Source organism: Bos javanicus, chromosome 2 (assembly GCF_032452875.1).
Source record: "Bos javanicus breed banteng chromosome 2, ARS-OSU_banteng_1.0, whole genome shotgun sequence".
Classification (NCBI taxonomy): domain Eukaryota; kingdom Metazoa; phylum Chordata; class Mammalia; order Artiodactyla; family Bovidae; genus Bos; species Bos javanicus.
In genome coordinates, this window is record NC_083869.1 from 129,778,707 (window position 1) to 129,800,810 (window position 22,104).

At 50.4% G+C, this 22,104-nt stretch overlaps 1 protein-coding gene across 1 annotated transcript; it reads left to right on the plus strand.

Annotated features, from left to right (window-relative positions):
- The first annotated feature begins 740 nt into the window (after window positions 1-740).
- On the plus strand, window positions 741-18,875 carry LACTBL1 (lactamase beta like 1). Its single transcript, XM_061393757.1, has 8 exons — window positions 741-994; window positions 1,438-1,509; window positions 3,166-3,301; window positions 5,799-5,908; window positions 9,782-9,939; window positions 11,404-11,642; window positions 15,138-15,243; window positions 16,754-18,875. The coding sequence occupies exons 2-8, from the start codon at window positions 1,489-1,491 to the stop codon at window positions 17,733-17,735; spliced, it is 1,752 nt and encodes a 583-aa protein (XP_061249741.1). The 5' UTR covers window positions 741-994; window positions 1,438-1,488; the 3' UTR covers window positions 17,736-18,875.
- Window positions 18,876-22,104: the final 3,229 nt, after the last annotated feature.

Below are 22,104 nucleotides of genomic sequence, written 5' to 3' on the forward strand. Positions count from 1 at the left end.
CTCTCTTTTGTGTCAACTAAAATAAATAGTAGCAACTTTCTGGAATATTCACTGGGGAAGATCTATGTCTGCCACAGGTGCTGAGTAGGAAGTGTGGCATAAAAGCCAAGTTATAAAAAGAAAGTAACTTTGACGGAACCCTTCCTAGGGGCCAGGTTCTGGGCTACCTCCTTTGCACACACATATTACAGTTTAATCCTCACAATAACATAGACATCATACCCATTTTATAGATGGAAAAACAAAGAGGGCCCCAAGGTAGTTACAGAACTGGGATTTGAACAGAGTTATGTGAACATGTATGGACTTCGCAGGTGACTCAGCCATAAAGAATCCACCTGCCATTGCAGGAGGTGAGATTCGACCCCTGGGTTGAGAATATCTCCTGAAGAAGGAAATGACAACCCACTCCAATATTCTTACCTGGAAAATCCCATGGACAGAGGAGCCCGGTGCTACAGTCCATGGGGTGGCCAAGAGTCAGACATAACTGAGCGACTGAGCACACATACACACAAATGAATATGTAACAGCGAGGCTGACCCCAGTGGTCTTCAAACTGTGTTCCTCGGAGCCCAAGGTTCCTCAGAGGTCGCTGGAGGGGCTGGTGTGGGTGATGGCAGTTCTGGGAGGCCCTAGGGTCGAGTCGAGGCTGTTTCCTGGCAGTTCCCATCGGCTTTCCTCCCTACACGGGGCTGGGCAGACACTCCTCTTGGAGAGAGCATTCCTGGGCCCGGAGCATTTCGGGTCACGTGGTGCCACGCAGTCTCCCTGACAGATGTGCCCCCCTCCCCGCTGCTCGGGGACCCCAGAAACTAATCCCCTTGGCGTGTGACACACGGAGGGATTAGTGCTGGGAAATCGGAGCCACATCTGGCAGCCTCCGGGGAGCCGGCAGGGAGCTTGTGCAGGGCCACCCTCGTACCCAGGAACACGGGGGCTCCGGGAGGCGCAGGTCGGAGCTGCCCCATCCTCCTGAGCCTGCCAGGAGAGGGTGAGTCGGGGGCAAGCCCCAAGGGCTCTGACAAGGCTTGTTTCTGAGGCTTGAAGCGGGAGGAGGAGCTGGAGGTAGAGACAGTGGCAGGGAGAGCGACCAACTGTCCTGGATCCCCCCGGATGGAAGGGGTTTGGGGCTTTCGTGCTGAAATCAGGACAGAAGGGGCAGGCCTGGGCAACCAGGGTTTTCCCTGAGTTTGTTTCCCCTTGCCTTTGAAGCGGAGCTTCATAAAATGGGGACGCAGTCCTTGCCCTGGAAAGCCTCGTAGTGTTGGTGGGCGGGGGAGACAACGTGGGAGAAGTATTCATGTCGGGAAACCGCGAGGGCTCCTGGGTCTTCATCTTCCCTCCTCGTCTTCTGGCATTCCTCCGGCTCCCTCTTCTCTTTTCCAGCCTCTAGGAACTCTCTTCTCTCCACTGACTCAATTTCCCCACTCACAGGGTCTCCTGGACTATAGATCTGACTCCTCAAGGGCTGGAATCTTTGACGCCATGGAGAGACTGAAGACCCAGGTGAGGCATAGCCCCACAAAACCTTGCTCATAAATCACCCCTACATCACCTTCCTTGTCATCACTCACATTTCTAGAGTTTGCACGGCAGGCCGGGAACCGTTTCACATGTTTTCTGGGTATTAACTTATCAAATTCTCAAAACAAACCAGAAATGGAGCCTCCTATTTTTCCTGTCTCAGGGGCCCTGGCTGGAGTGTCCCCAACTCAGTCCCAACCACCTGTTCAATGAAACTTTCCTCCTGCTCCCACCCTGAGGCCGAGCTCAGTGGCATCTCAGAGCCCCCAGAGCCCTGTGGCATGATCTGTTTACATCTCTTTCCCAGAGGAATGATTATAACAACGTCAGCTATGACATTTACCATTTTTTAGACGAGTCCTTTCCTTCCTGTAACTGCAGTTTGCCCACCTGGAATTAAGAAGTTTCAACGAATGCTTGCGAAGGCTCGTCAAGAACTTTGGTTGAGTAGCTCTGCACCTAGCTGTGTGACTCTGGGCAAGTCACTTAACTTCTCTGAGCCTCATCTGTGATGTCAGGGCACTAAGGGCATCTGCCTCAACAGGGCAGTGCGATACGCCTCTGAAAAGGCTTGGCACAGTGCCTGCAGCACTAACTGGAAGTGTTTCCAGGAGACTAAGTTTGCCTTGAGGGACACATAGCTCTTCCTGGGGCCAGGTCACCGCACACAGTGACTCCTTAGATTCCTTCCCACCTCCCCACCAGGCCTCTTCCTCACCCTCTGTGTGTCTTCAGGCCTTGGTCTCATCTTACAACCCCCGTGTCCTGCCCTCGCCCACCTCCCAAGCATGTCTCGGCCCCCACGCTTGTCTGAGGGGAAGGCCCCTGTTTCTCTGACCCTCACCCTTCCTTGAGCTCTCCAGGCAGGTCCCTTTTCACTGCAACGTTTTAAAAAATATTTATTTCTATTTATTTGGCTGCACTGGGTCTCAGTTGCAGCACACAGGTTCTTTCAGTCGCGGCATGTGGGATTTAGTTCCCCAACTAGGGATCGAACCCTATTGCACTGATAATCGTAGAACAACTGCTGTCCTAGAGAGAGAGCTGGATTTGCACTGCAGTGGAGGCTTAGGCCGAGTGCCCTTGGAGGGACCTGGGTGAAGAGAGCTGGGGAAGGCTTCATGGAGGAGGTGGCATTTCAGCTGGTCTTAGATATCTCGCTAAATACATAGGAGAGAGGGGGCATGCCCAGCAGAGGAAACAGGCGAGGCACAGGCACGGAGGTCTGTGGGGCAGAACTGTCGGAGGGGCCGAACTGGGGAGGTGCTTGGTTTTACAGGTGCGAAACTCACCCCAAGCTGTAGGCTCACCTGATGTCTGGGTGGACCTAAGGTATAGGACTCATTTGAAAAGACCCTGATGCTGGGAAAGATTGAGGGCAGGAGGAGAAGGGGACAACAGAGGATGAGATAGCTGGATGGCATCACTGACTCAATGGACGTAAGTTTCGGTAGACTTTGGGAGTTGGTGATGGACAGGGAGGCCTGGCGCGCTGTGGTTCACAGGGTTGCAAAGAGTCGGACATGACTGAGCAACTGAACTGAACTGAAGGCATAGGAAGGGCCAGGCCGGGGGAGTCCCTCTCTCCTCCCCGTTGCTGACCTCCTGTGTGGGCCTGATTTGCCCTTCCCCTTCCAGGCTGGCCGGCAGCTCAGTCTGCTGAAGGTGAAGAAGAAGTGGCTCTTGCCGGCTTCCTGCAGCTTTTTCTTCGTGCTCTCTGCGCTCATGACTGGCTGCTTCCTTTGGCAGTATTACCTCCCCAAGCTGAAGAGCGGTGAGTGCCAAGCCTCCTTGAGTTGCTCCCCGTCCCTGGAGGTCCCTGTGGGCTTTGGGCCGCCACTGTTGACCTGAGGGAGGACCACAGATTCAGACTCAGGAGCTCTGGCCTCCATGCGGACTCTAGCGCTCATGAACTGTGCACCTTTGGGCCGGTCTTGTGTTCCTTCTGTGCCTCGATGCCCTTCTGTGTAACCTGAGGATCCTAATGCCCCTGGGGTTTTCTTAAGCCACCGACTCTGGGGGGCTGCATAAAACTCAGGGTCCTCCCTCCCATAAAGTGTAGTTTCTCTTGCTCTGCCTTTAGCCCCCAGGGTGGAATCTCCAGGCTCTACCTCCCTTTAAAGGCACTCCTCCAGCTTCAGCTAAGACCCTGGGAGGAACATGTGCCGGTGTACGGGGACAGCAGCTGCCATTTCTTGACTCTGCATCCTGGGCTGGTTAAGGCTCAGCAAATGAACCTCCAGGGCAGGTAACACCCTGGCCCTCTGTTGCTATAGCAACCCCTGGGCCCATCGGCCTGCTGGGATCCCGGATGGTCCAGAGTCCCAGGTCTCTGCTGCAGCTAGGGAGAATGTCTCTCTCTGTTTCTCTGAGTCATCCTGTGTTACAGATGCCAATGGCTCAACAAGGTGGCCTGGGCTCCCAGAATCCTGCAGATTTTTGCAGAAATGCCTCCTTTTATTTTCCTGCCAGCTTCTTCCTCTCCCAGCCAACCCTTTCTTTCTAGAGTAAATTCCTTTATCAAGGGCTTCTTAGTCCCTCTAGCAAACAGTCCCCGAGTGGGTAGGTTGGCCTGTTCTCCAGGGCCGTGCTTCTCAAACTATCAAACTACCAATCTGTGGCAGACCACCCTTATGAACTAAATTAAAAAATGAATTATATTAGGGAAATAAATGAAAAAGAAAGACTGCAAAATAGAAGCCCAGGTTTTCAGTAATTAGTTTCAACATTCACAAGATTACTCTGAGAAACTGCTATAAAAGTTTCTAAATGTTTTCTTTCCAATTTTGTACGTAATTTGTCACAAATGGGAAACAGTTTATGGAACTCTCCTGGGTCCACTAACTACAGTGATCTGCGTCCTCATCCTCACATAGGCATCACCTGAGAGGTTGTTATTAATAACAATGTGGATGAAGTTGTTGAGAGATCTTTTGAGGGTTTGTGATTTTCCTGCTTGGGACCCTGTCATCTGATGCTGGGTAACAAACCACCTAAACCCACTGGCTTCAAACAGAGTGACTGATCATTTCTCGTGATTCTATGCGCTGGCTGGCAGTTCTCCTGCTGGTCTAACCTGGGTTCTCCAATGCAAGCAAGTTCTGTAGACCTCTCCCCCATGTGGATTTTCCCTCTCAAGGTCGCTATTCCAGGCTTGTCCACGAGAGGGAAGTGTTCCAAAGCAGCAAAGGCGGATTAAGGTCTAGCTTTGGGAGGTGCACAATCAATTCAACCTCATTCTTTCGGCCAAAACAAGTCACGCAGCCCCTCTGATTCAGGAAGTGGGAGGGTCTCAAGAGCTTGTGGCCACAGTGAACCTCCATCAGGGAGCCTTCTCCCAGTTCTGGGTGGTCTTGGGAGGCAGTGGAAGGTTTATTTAAGTGAACCTTTTTTATTTTTGAAGCACCTCACCAGACACAAGACCTGCTGGCACATTTTTAAAAAAATAATTTTTATTGTTTTTGGCTGCGTTACACAGTCTACAGAATCTTCGTTCCCCAATCAGGGCTCGAACCTGCGCCCCCTGCAGTGGAAGTGCAAGCTTAACCACTGGACCACCAGGGAAGTCCCTGGAAGGTTTAGGCTGGAAGGTTTAGGAAAAGGTGGTTCTTATACTCTTGGGGGGTTCTCACAATCTTAGCATCCCACACCGTCCTTAAAGGATGCGGGGAGGTCTGGGGGCCGTAGAGATGGTCTCAAGCCTGAATCATGTCCTGCCAACTTCCATACCTTCCCTCTGAGGGTGCAAGGAAGCATACGCCAGGACAAAAGCAGAATGGGACTCAAACCCAGATGCCCGGATGCACTGCTCTGGGGATGGAATGAGTCCTTCCTGGTAGTTTAAGCCTGGAGCCTCAGCAGGGACCTGAATCCACTTCTCCATTCAGATATATAATCAGAGCTGGAGAAAGGGGGACAGATAGAGATGTTGCTATGGCTGCCCCTCAGAGGTGGGACCTAAGTATATAGAGGGAGGAGGCTGGACATATGAGACAGAAGGGCTGCCAATGGGCACCTGTGGCCTGACTTGTCTCTCGAAGGCCAAGCCGCAGGTGGTGAGTGTGGGACTGTGCTGTCTCCTCTCAGGCAGGCTCTGCCCTTTGCTCTTGACTGCCCAGTGCTGGTACCTTGTGGTGAGGGGGTGCCAGCTTGGAGGGCTGGCCCTAGGGCATGAGCCTGCCTGACACTTGCTGCCACCTTCCCCCCTCCTCAACGATGACCCCTAGACTCCTGATCTCTGTCCTTCACTCATTTTGTGATGTTCCCTCCAGGTTCCTTGGGACCAGAGGTGACCTCTGCCCCCGTGAGGATGTGTCCCCAGCACCCTGAGCCTGTGCCCCTGGCCCACCCCCTCCCCGTGCTGAAGGAGGCCCTGGAAAAGGTCAGTGATGGCCCAGGAGAGAACTGACCGTGTGGGCTAGGCCAGGCTGGGGAGGGAGGGCACACCCTCTGCACTGGGGTTGCATCCATTATTCAACATACAATTCTTGAGCACTCGTTCTGTCCTACATACCAGTGTTATGGCAGAAAGAAGACGCTGTCCTGCTCTGAAGGAGCTACTAGTCTGGAGTGAGGAGAACAGTCAATATAATAAACATTTATTCCAAGAGCAAGAGTGAGGACAGGGCAAGTTTAGGGGTCACAGGACTTGGAGTCACAGAAGGCTTCTGGAGGAAGTGGTGTCTAAACTGAGAGCTGAGCAGGTAGGAGATACCCAGAGGATATGTGTGTATATAGTAAGGGGGCTTGGGGGTGTGAAGGGTGTGCTCCAGATAGAGGGAACAGCATGTGCAAAGGCCCAGAGGCAGCAGAATCAGTATGAGACACATGTAGAGAATTACGAGGAAATTCAGTTTATTGGGGGTCATACATGGCGGTGGAGAAAGATGAGGTGGGGAGGATCACAGAGCCATTGTAATATGATTAAAGACGCTCCATGAAATTAAAAGACGCTTGCTCCTTGGAAAAAAAGCTATGACAAACCTGCTGCTGCTGCTAAGTCGCTTCAGTCGTGTCCGACTCTGTTCGACCCCATAGACGGCAACCCACCAGGCTCCCCTGTCCCTGGGATTCTCCAGGCAAGAACACTGGAGTGGGTTGCCATTTCCTTCTCCAATGCATGAAAGTGAAAAGTGGAAGTGAAGTCGCTCAGTCGTGTCTGACTCTTCGAGACCCCATGGACTGAAGCCTACCAGGCTCCTCCATCCATGGGATTTTCTAGGCAAAAGTACTGGAGTGGGGTGCCATTGCCTTCTCCGATGACAAACCTAGACAGTGTATTAAAAAGTAGAGATGTCGCTTTGCCGACAAAGGTCCATCTAGTCAAAGCTATGGCTTTTCCAGTAGTCATGTATAGATGTGAGAGTTGGACCATAAAGAAGTCTGAGCACCAAAGAATTGATGCTTTCTAATTGTGGGGCTGGAAAAGACTCTTGAGAGTTCCTTGGACTGCAAAGAGATCAAACCAGTCAGTCCTAAAGGAAATCAACCCTGAATTCTCATTGGAAGGACTGATGCTGAAGCTGAAGCTACAATATTTTGGCCACCTGATGTGAAGAGCCAACTCATTGGAAAAGACCTTGATGCTGGGAAAGATGGAAGGCAAAAGGAGAAGGGGGTGGCAGAGGATGAGATAGATAGCATCACCGACTCAATAGACATGAATTTGAGCAAACTCTGGGAGATAGTGAAGGACAGGGGAGCCTGGTGTGCTACAGTCCTTGGGGTCGTAAAGAGTTGGACACAACTCAGCAACTGAACAAGAACAAGAACAACCCCACATTACACTTATCATTGCAGGATGGCCGACACTAGAGGGCGCTGTCAGTCAGGTCTAGTCTGTGCCATCGAGACCCCACTCACTGGGGTCACACATCTTCAAGCAGTCAGTTCAGTTGCTCAGTCGTGTCCGCTCTTTGTGACCCCATGGACTGCAGCACGCCAGGCCTCCCTGTCCATCACCAACTCCCGGAGCTTGCTCAAACTCATGTCCATCCAGTCGGTGATGCCATCCAACTATCTCATCCTCTGTCGTCCCCTTTTCTTCCTGCCCTTCATTCTTTCCCAGCATCAGGGTATTTTCCAATGAGTCAGCATTTCGCATCAGGTGGCCAAAGTATTGGAACTTCAGCTTCAGCATCATCCTTCTGACGAATATTCAGGAATGATTTCCTTTACGATTGACTAGTTTGATCTCACCTTAACAGACATAAAGATCAGAAAGTGGAATCTAGAAAAATGATACAGATGAACTAATTTGCAAAGCAGAAATAGAGACATAGACTTTGAGTACAAACCAAACATATGGATACCAAGGAGGATAAAGGGGATGGGATGAACAGGGAGACTGGCATTGGCATGTATACTCTACTATGTGTAAAATAGATAAGTAGTGAAAACCTACTGTATAGCACAGGGAACTCTACTCAGTGCTCTGCGGTGACCTAAATGGGAAGGAAATGCAAAAAAGAGGGAGTATGTATACATATGGAGAAGGACATGGCAACCCACTCCAGTGTTCTTGCCTGGAGAATCCCAGGGACGGGGAGCCTGGTGGGCTGCCGTCTATGGGGTCGCACAGAGTCGGACACGACTGAAGTGACTTAGCAGCAGCAGCATGTATAGGTATGGCTGATTCACTTTGCTGTACTGCAGAAACTAACCCAACATTGTAAAGCAACTATACCCTAATAAATTTTTTTTTAAAAAAGGAGTGTATATGCAGCAGTCTGGGGGTGGCGGCAGTGGGGAAGGGTTTGAAATTCGGTCTGTGGGACAGATGAAGGAAAGGAAGGTGACGTGTTCATGTAAGAGCAGGCGTGGGCCAGCGCGGAGAGACACAATCCCTGCCTGCAAATACACAAGAAGCTTTTGTGAGGGAGACAGAGCAGAAGGCTGCTATTTGCCTCCCAGGGGTGATACTAATTAGAAACAATACAGCAACAATAATAACTGTAGCTGCCTTCTCCTGAGAACCTGGCAAACGCCTTGCAGCATGCTAACTTCCCTTTGTGTTATCACCTTGTGAAGCCCTAGCCAAAGAGGAGGAAACTGCGGCAAAGTTAGCACAGGTGGAGTTCCCGGGTGGTCCAGTGGTTAAGAATCCACCTGCCAATGCAGGAGACGTGGTCCAGGAAGACCCCACAGGCCCGGGAGCAACAGAGCCCATGTGCCTAGAGCCCATCCTCCCCAACTAGAGAGGCCGCCGCAGCGAGTAGCCAGAGCACCACAACTAGAGAAAGCCCTCCCGACCCCAGGGACACAGTGCAGCCAAAAATACATAAATTAGAGGAAAAGTTAGTCCAGGGGTGGAAACTACAGGTAGACTGAACTCAGTTCAGGAGATGTCAGATCTCTTGGCCAGGAGATGCTGGAATGAGCATGGGGTTCCAATCCCGATTTCCCCCAGCCATGAGCCACTGGGGCAAGTCGCTTCATATCTCAGATTTTCTCACCTGTAAAGTGGGGTGGAAATCAGCACTGACTTATTATGAGGATTAAGCGAGACAAGGTATGAACATCATTTTGTATTGTGTCTTGACACATTCTAAATGTCCAATAAGTGTTAGCAGTTAATCATCATTAAACTTCATCACCGAAAATAATGAACTATTAATATTTCCAACAAATGTTCAAAGAGAGCATTAGGGGCCCTCTACAAATACTGAATTCTCCAATGCTAGGGGTCAGACGAGGCTTTTGCTGTTGTTTAGTTGCTGAGTTGTATCCGACTCCTTGTGACTCCATGGACTGCTCTGTCCATGGGATTTCCCAAGAATACTGGAGTGGGTTGCCATTTTCTTCTCCAGGGGATCTTTCTGACCCAGGGCTCGAACCCACATCTCCTGCACTGCAGGCAGATTCTTTACTGCTGAGCCACCAGGGAAAGCCCTGGATGAGGCCTACTGAAGGCTTTCTAGGGCATCAGACAAGGGTTTGGTTAGATCAGTGGTCTTAACCCCTCCTTCCTCTTATATATTTCCAAGGAAATGTTTCTTTGAACGAAAATGTTATGAGGAAACTTTACATACAAAACAGATTCCAGGGGATCTGCTCTGATTGCAGCTGAGTGGTGGCCAACCCCACGGGACATAGTTTGACAGCCTGAGGTCTGGAGGCTCACTGGGGCTCCCTTCCAGCCACTGGCAGGGAGAACAGAGGGGAGCGAGACAGGGCGTGCTGTGTACAGGGGGTGGAAGGGCCCGGTGGGGAGAAGGACACGTGTGCTCTAAGCCGCCCGCTCCTCTCTCCCCAGGTGGGCCGGATCCTCCGCCAGGCCCTGTCTGCCCCGGGCCTGGCTGCCATGTCTGCAGTTGTCATCCACAATGACACCGTGCTCTGGACTGGGAACTTTGGGAAGAAGAATGGTTCAGACCCAGCTTCTGGGCCCCCCAACGAGTACACCATGTACCGGTCAGCTGGGGGACCACCAGGGTCTGTGGCGGGGCCGAGGGATGGGACGACGAGGGGCACTTGGGAGGCAGGAGGACTCATGAGAATTTTGACTGGGTGAGGGGGCACGGATCTGAGCTACCAGGGCCCTTTCTTAAGCCTTGGCAATTTCATAGATGAGGAGACTGAGGTCCAGAGTGGACCAGTGAGTGCCTAACATCACATCACAGGGTAACAGGTCAGGAAGGAATCCCTTCTGGAGAGTCCTTAGCCCCAAAGCTCCCAAACTAGAAAAGACCCCCTTGTGTTCCACCCTACCCCCCTCTATGTGACACAAAGGAGCTGTAACTAGTTCCTGGGTCCTCCAGCCAGGTTTCCGACAGCCAGCAGCAGTGGCCTGGATGGAAGCAACATGGGACACACCCTCAGTCTCCCCCCCACCCGGTGCTGCCTGTGGGATCCTCGGCCCTCACGGTGTGAAGTGAATACATTCGCTGCCAGGGATACTTGTGAGGGTTCCAGGGGTTCCAGTCAGGCTGCAGCTGCTATGTGCCAGCCAGGGGGCAACAATTATATTTGCTATCACCTACTGAGGGCTTCTCTGTAGCTTAGTGATAAAGAATCTGCTTGCCAAGCAGAAGACATGGGTTTGGTCCCTGGGTCAGGAAGATCCCATTGAGAAGGAAATGGCAATCCACTCCAGTATTCTTGTCTGGGAAATCCCACGGACACAGGAGCCTAGTGGGTTACAGTCCATAGCGTCGCAGGTCGGACACGACTGAGCGACTAGACAAAAAGAAATCACCTACTGGGCACTTACTACCTGCCAGGTATGTTGCTAAGTACCTTGCATGCATAATCTTGTTCAAACCTTTCTAAAATCCATGAAACAAGACCATGAAATTACATCTCAGAAAAGTCTAGTATTTTTTTCTAAGGCAACTCAGCTGGCGAGAGACAGAGGTATGATCCCAACCCGGGTCTGTCCCAGAGTGGGGAGTTCCTGGTGAGGGCCTGGTGTCGGGGAGATGCTCATGGTGTCCATCTGGCCCTGCCTCATTGCCTGTGCTATGTTCTCAAGCATCTCGATGGCATTCCACAGAGGCTTGTGGATTTCCACCTGAGACGGTGAATAAGAGTGGGCTCAGTGCTTTCCTGGGCTTGTCAGCTGGCTCAGTGGGTAAAGAATCTGGCTGCAACGCAGGAGATGCAGAAGACACAAGTTTGATCCCTGGGTCAGGAAGATCCCCTGGTGGAGGGCATGGCAACCCACCCCAGTATTCTTGCCTGGAGAATCCCATGAAGAGAGGAGCCTGGCAGGCTACAGCCCATGGGGTCACAAAGAGATGCGACTGAAGCGGCTGAGCTCACATACACACAACGCTTTCCTGATTATACCAGAAAGTCGGAGGCTGGGGGTACAGGGTGGAGGTGGGTTGTGGAGCCAATGATGCCCACTGAACCCTTGTGCCTCTCACTGTCCAGAATCTCCAGTGTCTCCAAGATCTTTCCTGTCCTGATGCTGTACCGCCTATGGGAAGAGGGCATCGTGGCCTCTCTAGATGACCCTCTGGAGCGGTACGCCAGCGCTTTCACCATTAACAACCCATTGGGTATGGCATCAGCCTCCCAACAAAGGAGTCTGGTGGATGGGCTGGAGGAGGTGGGCCCAGCCCCAAGGCCTTCACCCGTCACCCTCCGAAGGATGGCCAGCCAGCTGTCAGGTGAGTGGCTCTGAACTTGATCTGCTGCTGCTGCTGCTAAGTCGCTTCAGTCGTATCCGACTCTGTGTGACCCCATAGATGGCAGCCCACCAGGCTCCCCCGTCCCTGGGATTCTCCAGGCAAGAACACTGGAGTGGGTTGCCATTTCCTTCTCCCATGCATAAAAGTGAAAAGTGAAAATGAAGTCGCTCAGTCGTGTCTGACTCTTCGCGACCCCGTGGACTACAGCCTACCAGGCTCCTCCGTCCATGGGATTTTCCAGGCAAGAGTACTGGAGCAGAGTTGCCATTGCCTTTTCCAATGATCTAGCTTAGCCCAAACCATTTCAGGTGGGGGCACCAAGAAGCATGTTCTCACCCAGCCAGGCTGGGCCCACTCTCTGCTCTGTTTCCACGTGTAATGTACATATCATACAACATATACACATATACACATATATTATGTGTGTGTGTCTATGTATATATATGAATGTGCATCACGTATCTTTGGAAGGAAAGTAGAAATTAAACCATTGGTTTGCCTCCAGGGAGAGGAACTTGGTGGCTGGGGAGAAGAGGCGGGGGGGGGGGGGACATTTTTCATTGTATACCCTTTGGTGTCTTTGGGATTTTGAATCATGTAAATGAATTATTTATTAAAAACTACATAAAATGAATAATGATAAAAGATGTCCTAACAAGACAAGATGAAGTCTCTACGGTGGAAGGGCAAGGGCAGGCTGGGATGCTGGAAGACAAAAGCCAGTGGATAGGAATTGGGGAGGAATGGGTGGGAGGGAGTCTGTGATCTGTGGCGACTGCCCCAGCCAAGGGGAGAAGGCAGGCACCACGTGCACCACCCCAAAATGCCTTCTATTGTTCAAATTTTCAGTCATCAACCCATCTAGATGGTGGGAATGCATCACAAGTGCCTACTATTTCATCATTTGACAAAGTGTGTTCAGGCCTGAGGTCTCAATCTATGGACATGGCTGGTTTTCGCTCCCATTAGCAGAGGGTGAACCTGAGGCTCAGTCAGAGAATGGAACCTCCTGAAATTGCCTAGGCAGGAGAGGATCGGGGGAGGGTGCCCAGTGGCTAAGGGGACAAGCACTGAAATTCCAACTCTGCCTCCTAGCTGTGTGAGCTAGGGCAAGTCATGAAACCTCTCTGAGCCTTGTTTTTCTCCTCTGTAAAATGACTAGTTCGTGCTATTTTGGGGAATTAAGTGTGCTAATGAATGTCAAGCACTTAGCTGACAGCAGGTACTTTTCAAAGTAGCTCTGGTTATTACAGTCAGGGGTAGACCTAGGTTTATTGGGGCCTGATGCAATTTGGGGGTCCTTTTAAAAAATATTCCTGATAGCTCAGTTGGTAAAGAATCTGCCTGCAATGCAGGAGACTCCGGTTCGATTCCTGGGTCAAGAAGATCTGCTGGAGAAGGGATAGGCTACCCACTCCAGTAAGCTTGGGCTTCCCCTGAGGCTCGGCTGGTAAAGAATCTGCCCGCAATGCGGGAGACCTGGGTTCGATCCCTGGGTTGGGAAGATCCCCTGGAGAAGGACAAGTCTAACCCAATTCCAGTATTCTGGCCTGGAGAAATCCCTGGACTGTATAGTCTATGTGGTCATGAAGAGTGGGACACAACTGAGCGACTTTCACTTTCACAATATTATAAATTCAAACTTAGATACAGGCCTTGGAAGGGGTCAGGCTTTTGCTCCATGAACCTCCTGTTAAATCCACGCCTGGTTATAACCCGAACCTAGGGCTCCCTCTAGGGGTACATTGTGGACTCTTCATCTATAGCCAAGGAACCGAGCACAGGGCTCCATGTTTGCGGTCATTTTAAAAACGCCCTACATGTCTTTTCTCAGTCCCGAAGGGACCAGCTGACCACAGGGCTGCCTGGATAACTTACAGGCTCCCAGTGTCTTTTATGATTGACCTTCACCCTAGTCTGGAGCTTTCTTCCATTCTGAGCTTTTCAGGCATTCTTAGTCAGGCCCTGCAACAACTCCCAGGGAGATCAAGGCAGGTGCTTCAGCCCACTTTACAGTGAGCAAATAGAGGCTCAGAGAGGTAAAGCGCACGGCTTGTGGTCACACAGCAAGAAGTGCTAGAGTCAGCATTTAAACCCAGGACTTGGGACTTCAGCCCCCAGTTGTTCAGGCCAAAAGCCTGGGAGTTAGTTATCCCTGGAACCTCTCACTCTCATACCCTCTATATCCCTTCCAGTACCAAATTCTGTTGGCTCCACTATCAAAATATGTTCAGAACCCAACCCCTACTCACTCGCCCAATCCACCATCATTTAAACATGGACTTTTGCAAGTCTCCTTACAGGTTTCTCTGTTTGCCATTGCCCACCCGCCTCCGCCCCCCAGAGTCTGCTGTCACATAGCAGTCAAGCTACCCATAGATGTCAGATTATATCATTGCTCTGCTCAAACGCTTTAGCCCCGTCCCAATTAGAGAAGAGACCAAGTCCTTCTAGTATCCTATAGCACCCTACAGGTCTGGTGCCTGCACCTCCAATCTCTCTTATCTCCAAAGCCTCCCTTTTTCTCACTCCTCTCCAGCCACACTGGCTGTTTCCTGCTGATCCTCAAACATTCCCACCTCAGGGCCTTTGCATCTGCCGTTCCCTCTGCCTGAGACATTCTTTCCTCATGAAGTGTGTGAGACCTCTTCCAGGTCTCACCTGCTCAAGGGTTGCTTTCCCTGTGATGCCTTCCTCTGACCACTTTGTATAAAATAACAACCCCTCCTTTCACACATGTAATTATTTCCCTCCATAGCACGAGTATTATTTGCTAGTCTGTCTCCTCTGCTAGAATGCAGACTCCGCATGGGCAGGGACTTTGTGTGGCTCACCCGAGTCCCAGCACCCAGAACAGCCTTTGGCACCGAGCAGATGCTTGAACACTATTGCTGAGTGAATGGATGGGAAGAATCCTAATCCTGCGAGCCTTCCCGTATTGTCACATCCAAAATAGAAAACCCCAAGTGGTCAGAGGAGTCAGTTCCACAAGACATATTTGGGCAGCAACCTCAAACACTTTAAGGAATCAAAGGTCTACGGTTGATGACAACCACGCTCAGCATTTTATTTCACTGAAGCCTTACACCAGCCCCATGATGGGAATTATTTCCGTCCTGTTACAGATGAGGGGACTCAGGCTCAGAGAGGTTAAGTGGCTTGCCCAGCAAAACACTGGCAGGGGACTTCCCTGGTGGTCCAGTGGTTAAGACTCCATACTTGCATTGCAGGGGCATAGGTTCGATCCCTGGTTGGGGAACTAAGGATCCCACATGCTGCATAGTGCAGAAACAACAACAACAACCCAAAGGACACAAAACACGGGCAGGATTAGAGTCCATGCTAGAGGCTTTTTTTTTAAAGCTAATTTTATCGTTATCTTTCAACCCATGGAAGGTGGGGGAGGGGTGCACCCAGGCCCCCCCCATCCCACCCTCAGCTGACCCAGCAAATCTGACCATGGCTCCTCCCTAGGGCTGCCCCGAAGGCTCCGCTCCACTTCGCTGTTGTGGAGGGGCAGCACCCAGGAGGCCCTGAGCCTGCTCAAGGACGATGTGCTGGTGGCGGATCCAGGAACCAGGTGAGGGGTGAGCCCTGATGCCCCGCCAATGCCAGGAACCTTACAAGGGCACACACCCGTCCTGGGAGACAGCCCGTGTAACCATATCCTAGATGGTCAGAGCCAGGAAAGACCTCAGGGATGACTGACAACTCCTGTTCCACATTTGGGGAGACTGAGGTCCATGGACGGATGGCAGAGCAAGGCAGTGGGGGAGCCGGGCCCAGATCCAGCTCTGTTTGAATCTCAAATTCTTTCAATGAATCAACTCAACATTTATTGAGCACCAACTCTGTGCTTAGAATGTGCAAACCTGAGAAACAGCAGCGAACGGATCCACTTGGTGCCTCCTCATGGAGTTTGCATTTTTGCCAGTGAACATTCTTATTGCTAAACAGATAAACAACATAAATACAGCTTTTTCCAAGTGCTGGAAAATAAACGGGATGCTGATGGGATAGGGAGTGGAAAGCTGGGATAGCCACTGATCAGAGAAGCTGGGCTCCTGGAGCAGTGGGGCTGTGAGCTGGACAGAGGACAGGGGGCACTCGCCTGCCTCAGATGCCCCCTTCTGGGCCCTGGGCAAGTGCCCTTTTTCCAAATTTGCCCCTCTGCTTCTCCAAATCCTGAACCTCAGGGCCCACCTCTCTTACGGAAGAAAGGATCTAAGACTTAGCCGTCTGTAGGCTAGAGTCCTCCTTCCAGCTCTGACACTAACTTCCTGAGCAACCGTGGAGGAAGCATCTGCTTCTGTGAACTTCACTTCTCTTATCTGCAAAAAAAAAAAAAAAAGAGCCTGGACTAGAGTTCAGGAATGTCTAATAGTATCTGTGCATTTTCACCCATTCCTGTGCCTTCCTGAGGCACTGTTTTAGAGATTCTGAAACAGCGTCTGCTCTGGGAAAGAAAGTGATGTGAAGTCGTTCAGTCGTGTCCGACTCTTTGTGACCCCATGAACTGTAGCCCACCAGGCTCCTCCGTCCCTGGGATTTTCCAGACAAGGATACTGGAGTGGGTTGCCCTTTGGGAAAGAAAAGCGACTCCCTATTGATTACTGGTGTCTGCCATGGCTGGGAAGAAGGCGGTGAGATCTTGCCCCCTAGTTGCTATCCTTGAGCTACATGATCACTATCGTTACTTGCGCCACCCAATCCCAGCAATCTGAGGCTCATTTTCCTGAAAAGTAAATTATACTAATGTGTAAAGTAGATTTGTTTTACCACTTTCCCAGGTGCACTGCTAAGCCTAGGTCTTTGCCAATCTGCTGTGTGACCCTGGGCAATTCTCTGCCTCTCTCTGGGCCTTCCTCTTTCTGGAAGGAAGAATAAATCCTGAGCTGTATTCAATGATCTCTGAAGTCTCTGCTAGGTCTGACCATCTCCGATGCCGTGAAGCAGGTTCCTTTCCTGTCCACCCGATGAAATGAAACTCGGAAGGCTTTCAGACAATCCGAGCAGGTGGGAAGGGGTTATCTGGGGCCTGACGATGCCCATCCTAGGTTGCACGCCAGCTTCCACCCTTCCTCTTCCAGGTGCCATTACAGCACGCTGGCCTTCTCGCTTCTGGCCCACGTCCTGGCAGCCCACACCGTCCAGGGTGACTACCAGCGCTGGATCTTGGAGAAGGTGCTGGAGCCGCTGGGGATGGCAGACACGGGCTTCGACCTGACGCCTCCTGTGCGTGCCCGGTTGGCAGTGGGCTTTTACGGCAGTGGGCGGCCGGCACCTCTGTACGACCTGGGCTGGTACCGGCCGTCGGGCCAGATGTACTCCACCACCGCTGACCTGGCCAAGCTGGCCATGGTGCTCCTGGGAGGTGGGCCCCAGCGGCTCCTACGGCCAGACGCGTCCAAGACGCTGCTGGCGCCACTGCTGGCCTGCCCGGGCGCCTACTTCGCCAACGAGACGGGCACGCCGTGGGAGTTCCACGCGCAGCGCGGCTACCGCGTGGTGCGCAAGGACGGCGAGCTGGACGGCTACGCTGCCACCTTCTCCCTGGTGCCGCCGCTGCGCCTGGGTCTCACGCTGCTCCTGGCCGGGCCGCGGCCGCCCGGGCCCGACCTTGTGGCGCAGGCCTACGACGTGCTGCTGCCGGCCATGGAGAGGGCCCTGCGGGGGGCCGAGCTCAGCCCGGCGCCGCCGCCCAGCACGCGCCCCTTCAGCGGCTACTTCACCTTCTCTAACTTGACCTTCTACGACGTGCGCCCCGGGCCGGCGGGCGAGCTGCGCCTGCGCCAGTTCGGGCCCCGCGTGGAGGCGCTGGTGCCCGCCGCGTTCCGCACGCTCACGCTGCGCCACGTGCGCGGCCGCGTCTTCCAGCTGCACGTGGCCCGCGAGTTCCCGTGCGCCCTGCCGCTCGGCGACTCCTGGCTGTCCCTGGAGGCCCAGCACGGGCAGCTGGTCAACTTCTACCCCTTGGACCGCCACGGGCTGTCCCCGGGCTTCGACGTGCCGGGCCTCAACACGTACAGGGTGTTGCGGCTGTCGCACAAGCCGGTGTTCAAGACCCAGTGACCCTGGACTCCGTTTTCCCTGCTGTTGCCTCCCAGCTGTCCAACCTAGTTTTGCAAAGTAAGGCTGCATGAAGGTTTGCTGGAGAACCTGAGGAGTTGGCAGCGTGGGGTAGGGCAGTGCCCCTCAACGTTGTGGTTCGTGGACCACCGCCGCTCGCCAGCTGTTAAGTTATCCGTGGGAGAGGAAGAGTTAGGTAAGCATTTAGAAACTGTAATAGCGAGTTGACAGAGTACTTTTGTGTGTGTGTGTGGAATCTGAGACAGAGTATCATTGTATCTTTTAAAAATCAACCTTATAGAGTTATACTTTTATGTAAAAGGAAATGAACACATTACCAGGGCACAGTTTGATTTTGACAGATATGTATACCCTTCCCCACAATCAAGATAATAGAAAATTTTCATCACTCGCCCAAACATCCCTCCTGCTGCTTTGCAGCCAGCTTCCTTCCCTGCTCCCAGCCCTGGGCAACTACTGATCGACTCTGTCACTTTACATTAGTTTTAGCCTGGAATTTCGTGTAAGTGGAATCGCAGAGGGTACTCTTTCGTGTCTGCCTGCTTTCGCTCAGCAGGATGTGTTCGAGGTTCATTCATGTCTTTGTGTATATCAATATTTTGCTTTTTTCATTGCTGAATGGTGTTGGGTTGTACAGATATGCCACAATTGGTTTATCCTTTCATCTTTCGATGGGTATTTGGGTTGTTTCTAGATTGGGGCTAGCATTACTGTATAAGTCTGTTTTTGTGAATACATGGTTTCGTATCTCTTGGGTAAATACCTAGGTGTGACTGCCATGCAGTTTTATAAAGCACTGGTACCGTTTTATGTTCCCACCGGCGATGTCTCCACATCTTTGCTACCACTTAGCACTGTCAGCCTTTTCAGTCTTAGTCACGCTAGTGGTAGTAGCTGTGAAGTCTTCTCTCACCGTAGTTTTAATTGCATTGTATTTATCACACTGTAAAAGTTCTCTAAATGTTGTGGATAGAAGTCCTTTGTCAGATACAAATATTGCAAAGATTTTCTCCCAGTCTTTGGCTTGCGTTTTCCTTTTCCTAATGATGTCTTTTGAAGAGCAGAAGTTATAAAATTTTAATAAATTTTATGCCTGATGAATCTGAATGCATACAGAATCTGGGCTTGCCTTTCCTTTTAACAATTAAGCATTTACTTTTGAGAAAATTGTAGAGTCACATGCAGTTGTAAGAAATAATCAGCGTACTCTTCACCCAGTTTTCTCCCATGGAAACATCTGGCATAACTAGGGTTCAGTATCACATGCAAGGTATTGACATTGATGCCATCAAGATACAGAGCCTTTCCATCAGCTCAAGAATCCCTCCTGTTGCCGTTTCTGCTCACATCCACTTGTTTACCAGTGCACCCTGCCCTTAACGCCTGGCGACCCCGGCAACATTTCTGTAATTTTGTCACCTCAGGAATATTATATAACAGGAAATAGAGATGCAGAGGTAGAGAATGGAAGTGTGGACCCAGCAGGGGAAGGAGAGAGTGGGACAAACTGAGAGAGGGGCATTGACATAGATACACCACCGTGTATGAACTAGCTGGTGGGAAGCTGCTGCTTACAGCACAGGGAGCTCTGCTCAGTGCTCTGTGATGACCTAGAGGGTGGGATGGGGGGGTGGTGATGGAAGGGAGGCTCAAGAGAGAGGGGAGGGGTGGGATGGGGGGGTGATGGAAGGGAGGCTCAGGAGAGAGGGGAGGGGTGGGATGGGGGGGTGATGGAAGGGAGGCTCAAGAGAGAGGGGATCTATGTAGACTTACAGCTCACTCACATTGTTGTACAGCAGAAACTAACGCAACACAGTAAGGCAATTGTCCTCCAATTAAAAATTTTAACAAGGAATATTATATAAATGGAGCGATGGAAGAAATTTTCACATACTGAGGAATGGGGAAGTCATTCTACTTCTATTACCTGGTTTAGCTTGAACTTTGTGCTAACTAGAACAGGTTGCCTTGTGGCCTGTCTAACATACACTGTTGCTTTTCTCTAAGCGGTGAAGAAAAGGGTGCATTGTCTAGATCTTAAGAACGTCCGTTTTGGGACTTCCTGGGTGGTCCAGTGGTTAAGAATCTGCCTTCCAGTGCAAGAGACCTGGGTTTGATCCCTGGTGGAGGAGCTAAGATCTCACACGTCGTGGGGCAACTAGAGAGCCTGAGTGCTACAATGAAGACCTAGCAAAGCCAAAATAGTAAGTAAATAAATGAAAGTTTAAAAAATGTCTGTCTTGAAGACATATTTGCCTCCCTTCCTGGGATGTCAGTGCCACTAGTACCTCAGCAAGTCTCCCTCCCTCAGTGCCCAGGCCATACTGACCTGCTCTTTGTGTGCAAATCTGTATTTTGGGGGATACTTTGAAGGAAGGTACCCCTGTCATGCTTGATGTTCTTTGTTCCGACAAGAAAAAAAAGTGGTGCTGAAAACATGCTTCTCTGGAGCAGTTTCTCAGATCTGTGAGGCTGTCTCCTGGGCTTTGGTTCTCAGTTTGACTTGATTAAAACTCTCCTTTGCTCTTATTACATGTTGGTTATTGATTATTTCCACAGAGACGAGTCATACAGTATGTAGTCTTTGGGGATTCTTTTTCACACTCAGCCCAATTCTCTGGAGATTCATTCAAACTGTTGCAAGTGTCAAAAGTTTGTTTGTTTGTGTCGCAGAGCGGTGCTTGCATAGAATAGGTGCACCGCAGTTTATTTAACCATTCACTTGGTGAAGGACGTCTGGGTTGTTGCCAGTTTTAATCTATTAGGAATAAAGCTGCTTGGAACATTCGTTTACATGTATTTCTCTGCATGTAAGTCTATTTCTCTGGCATAAATGCCCAGGAGGGCAACTGAAGGTTGAATGATGCCTTTTTTTTTTTTTTTTTTAATTGCCAAAGTGTTCTCCAGAGTGGTTGTACCATTTTATATTCTGGCCAGCACTGGATGAGTGATCTGGTTTCTGCACATTTTGGCTTGCATTGGTATTGTCTCTATTTTAACTTATATTTAAAAAAATTTTATTTATTTATTTTTGGCTGTACTGGGTTTCCTTTGGCTGCGCCTGGGCTTTCTCTAGTTGCGGCGAGCGGGGGCTGACTCTCTAGTTGTGGTGCACGGGGCTTCTCATTGCCATGGCTTCTCTTTCTTGTTGGTGAGCACAGGCTCCAGGGCGCATGGGCTTCAGTAGTTGTGATGCAGGGGCTTAGTTGTTCCACGGCATGTGGGATCTTCCTGGACCAGGGATCGAACCTGTGTCCCCTGCATTGACAGGTGGATTCTTAACCACCGAACCACCAGGGAAGTCCCTCTGCTGTTGATTTTTAATTTGATTCCACTTTGGTCAGAGAGCACACTTGGTATGATTTCAGTTTTTTTTTTTTTAAACATTTGTTGAGTTTTTTTGTGTGTGTGGCTCAGGATGTAGTCTCTTTTGATAGCTGTTCCAAGTGCACTTGAAAACAATGTGTATTCTGCTGTTGTGGGTGGAATGTTATATAGAGGTCAGTTAGACCTGTTGGTGGTGTTGAGTTCTCTGCCCTCACTGATTTTCCATCTAGCTGTTCTGTCCATTGTTGAGAGAGGGAAATTGAAGTCTCCAATTACAATGGTGAATTTGTCTATTTCTCTTTTCCATTTGTGATTTTTCATTTCGCATATTTTTGCAGCTTTTCATGTGTGCTCATTAGCTTGAATGCTACATGCGGATTAGATCACAGTTTTTACAACTTTTTTGACCTACACCCTCAATGGAAAATAGATTTTATTTCCGCACATACACAATAATATAACTGAAATAATTTTAATGCAACAATGTTTACTCTTGTCACATGCAGCTGGAGTTTAATCTTTTCAGTTCTTTTATTTTTTCTTAAGACTTAATTTTTTAGAGGAGCAAAATTGAGAGGGAGAAACAGAGATTTCCCATTTACTTCCCGCCCCTACTCATGCATAGCCTCTTCCATGATCAACATCCCCAGCCAGAGTGCTCCATTTGTGAACAATTGATGAACCTACCTTGGTACATCATTGTCACCCAAAGTCCATTTTCCCTCTTGGTATTGTACGTTCTGTGGGTAAAGTCACATATATAATGACAGCCATCCATCATTACAGTGTTGTACAGAGTATCTTCCCTGCCCTAACATTCCTCTGTGCTTCGCCCATTCGTTCCTCCCTTGTCGTAAATCCTGGCAGCCACTTACCTTTTTACTGTCTCCATAGTTTTTCCTTTTTCCGAACATAATACAGTTGGAATCTTATAGCGTGTAGCTATTTCAGATTGGTTTCTTTCACGTAGTAATACACATTTAAGTTTCTCCCATGTCTTTTTTGCAGCTCAGTAGATGTTTTT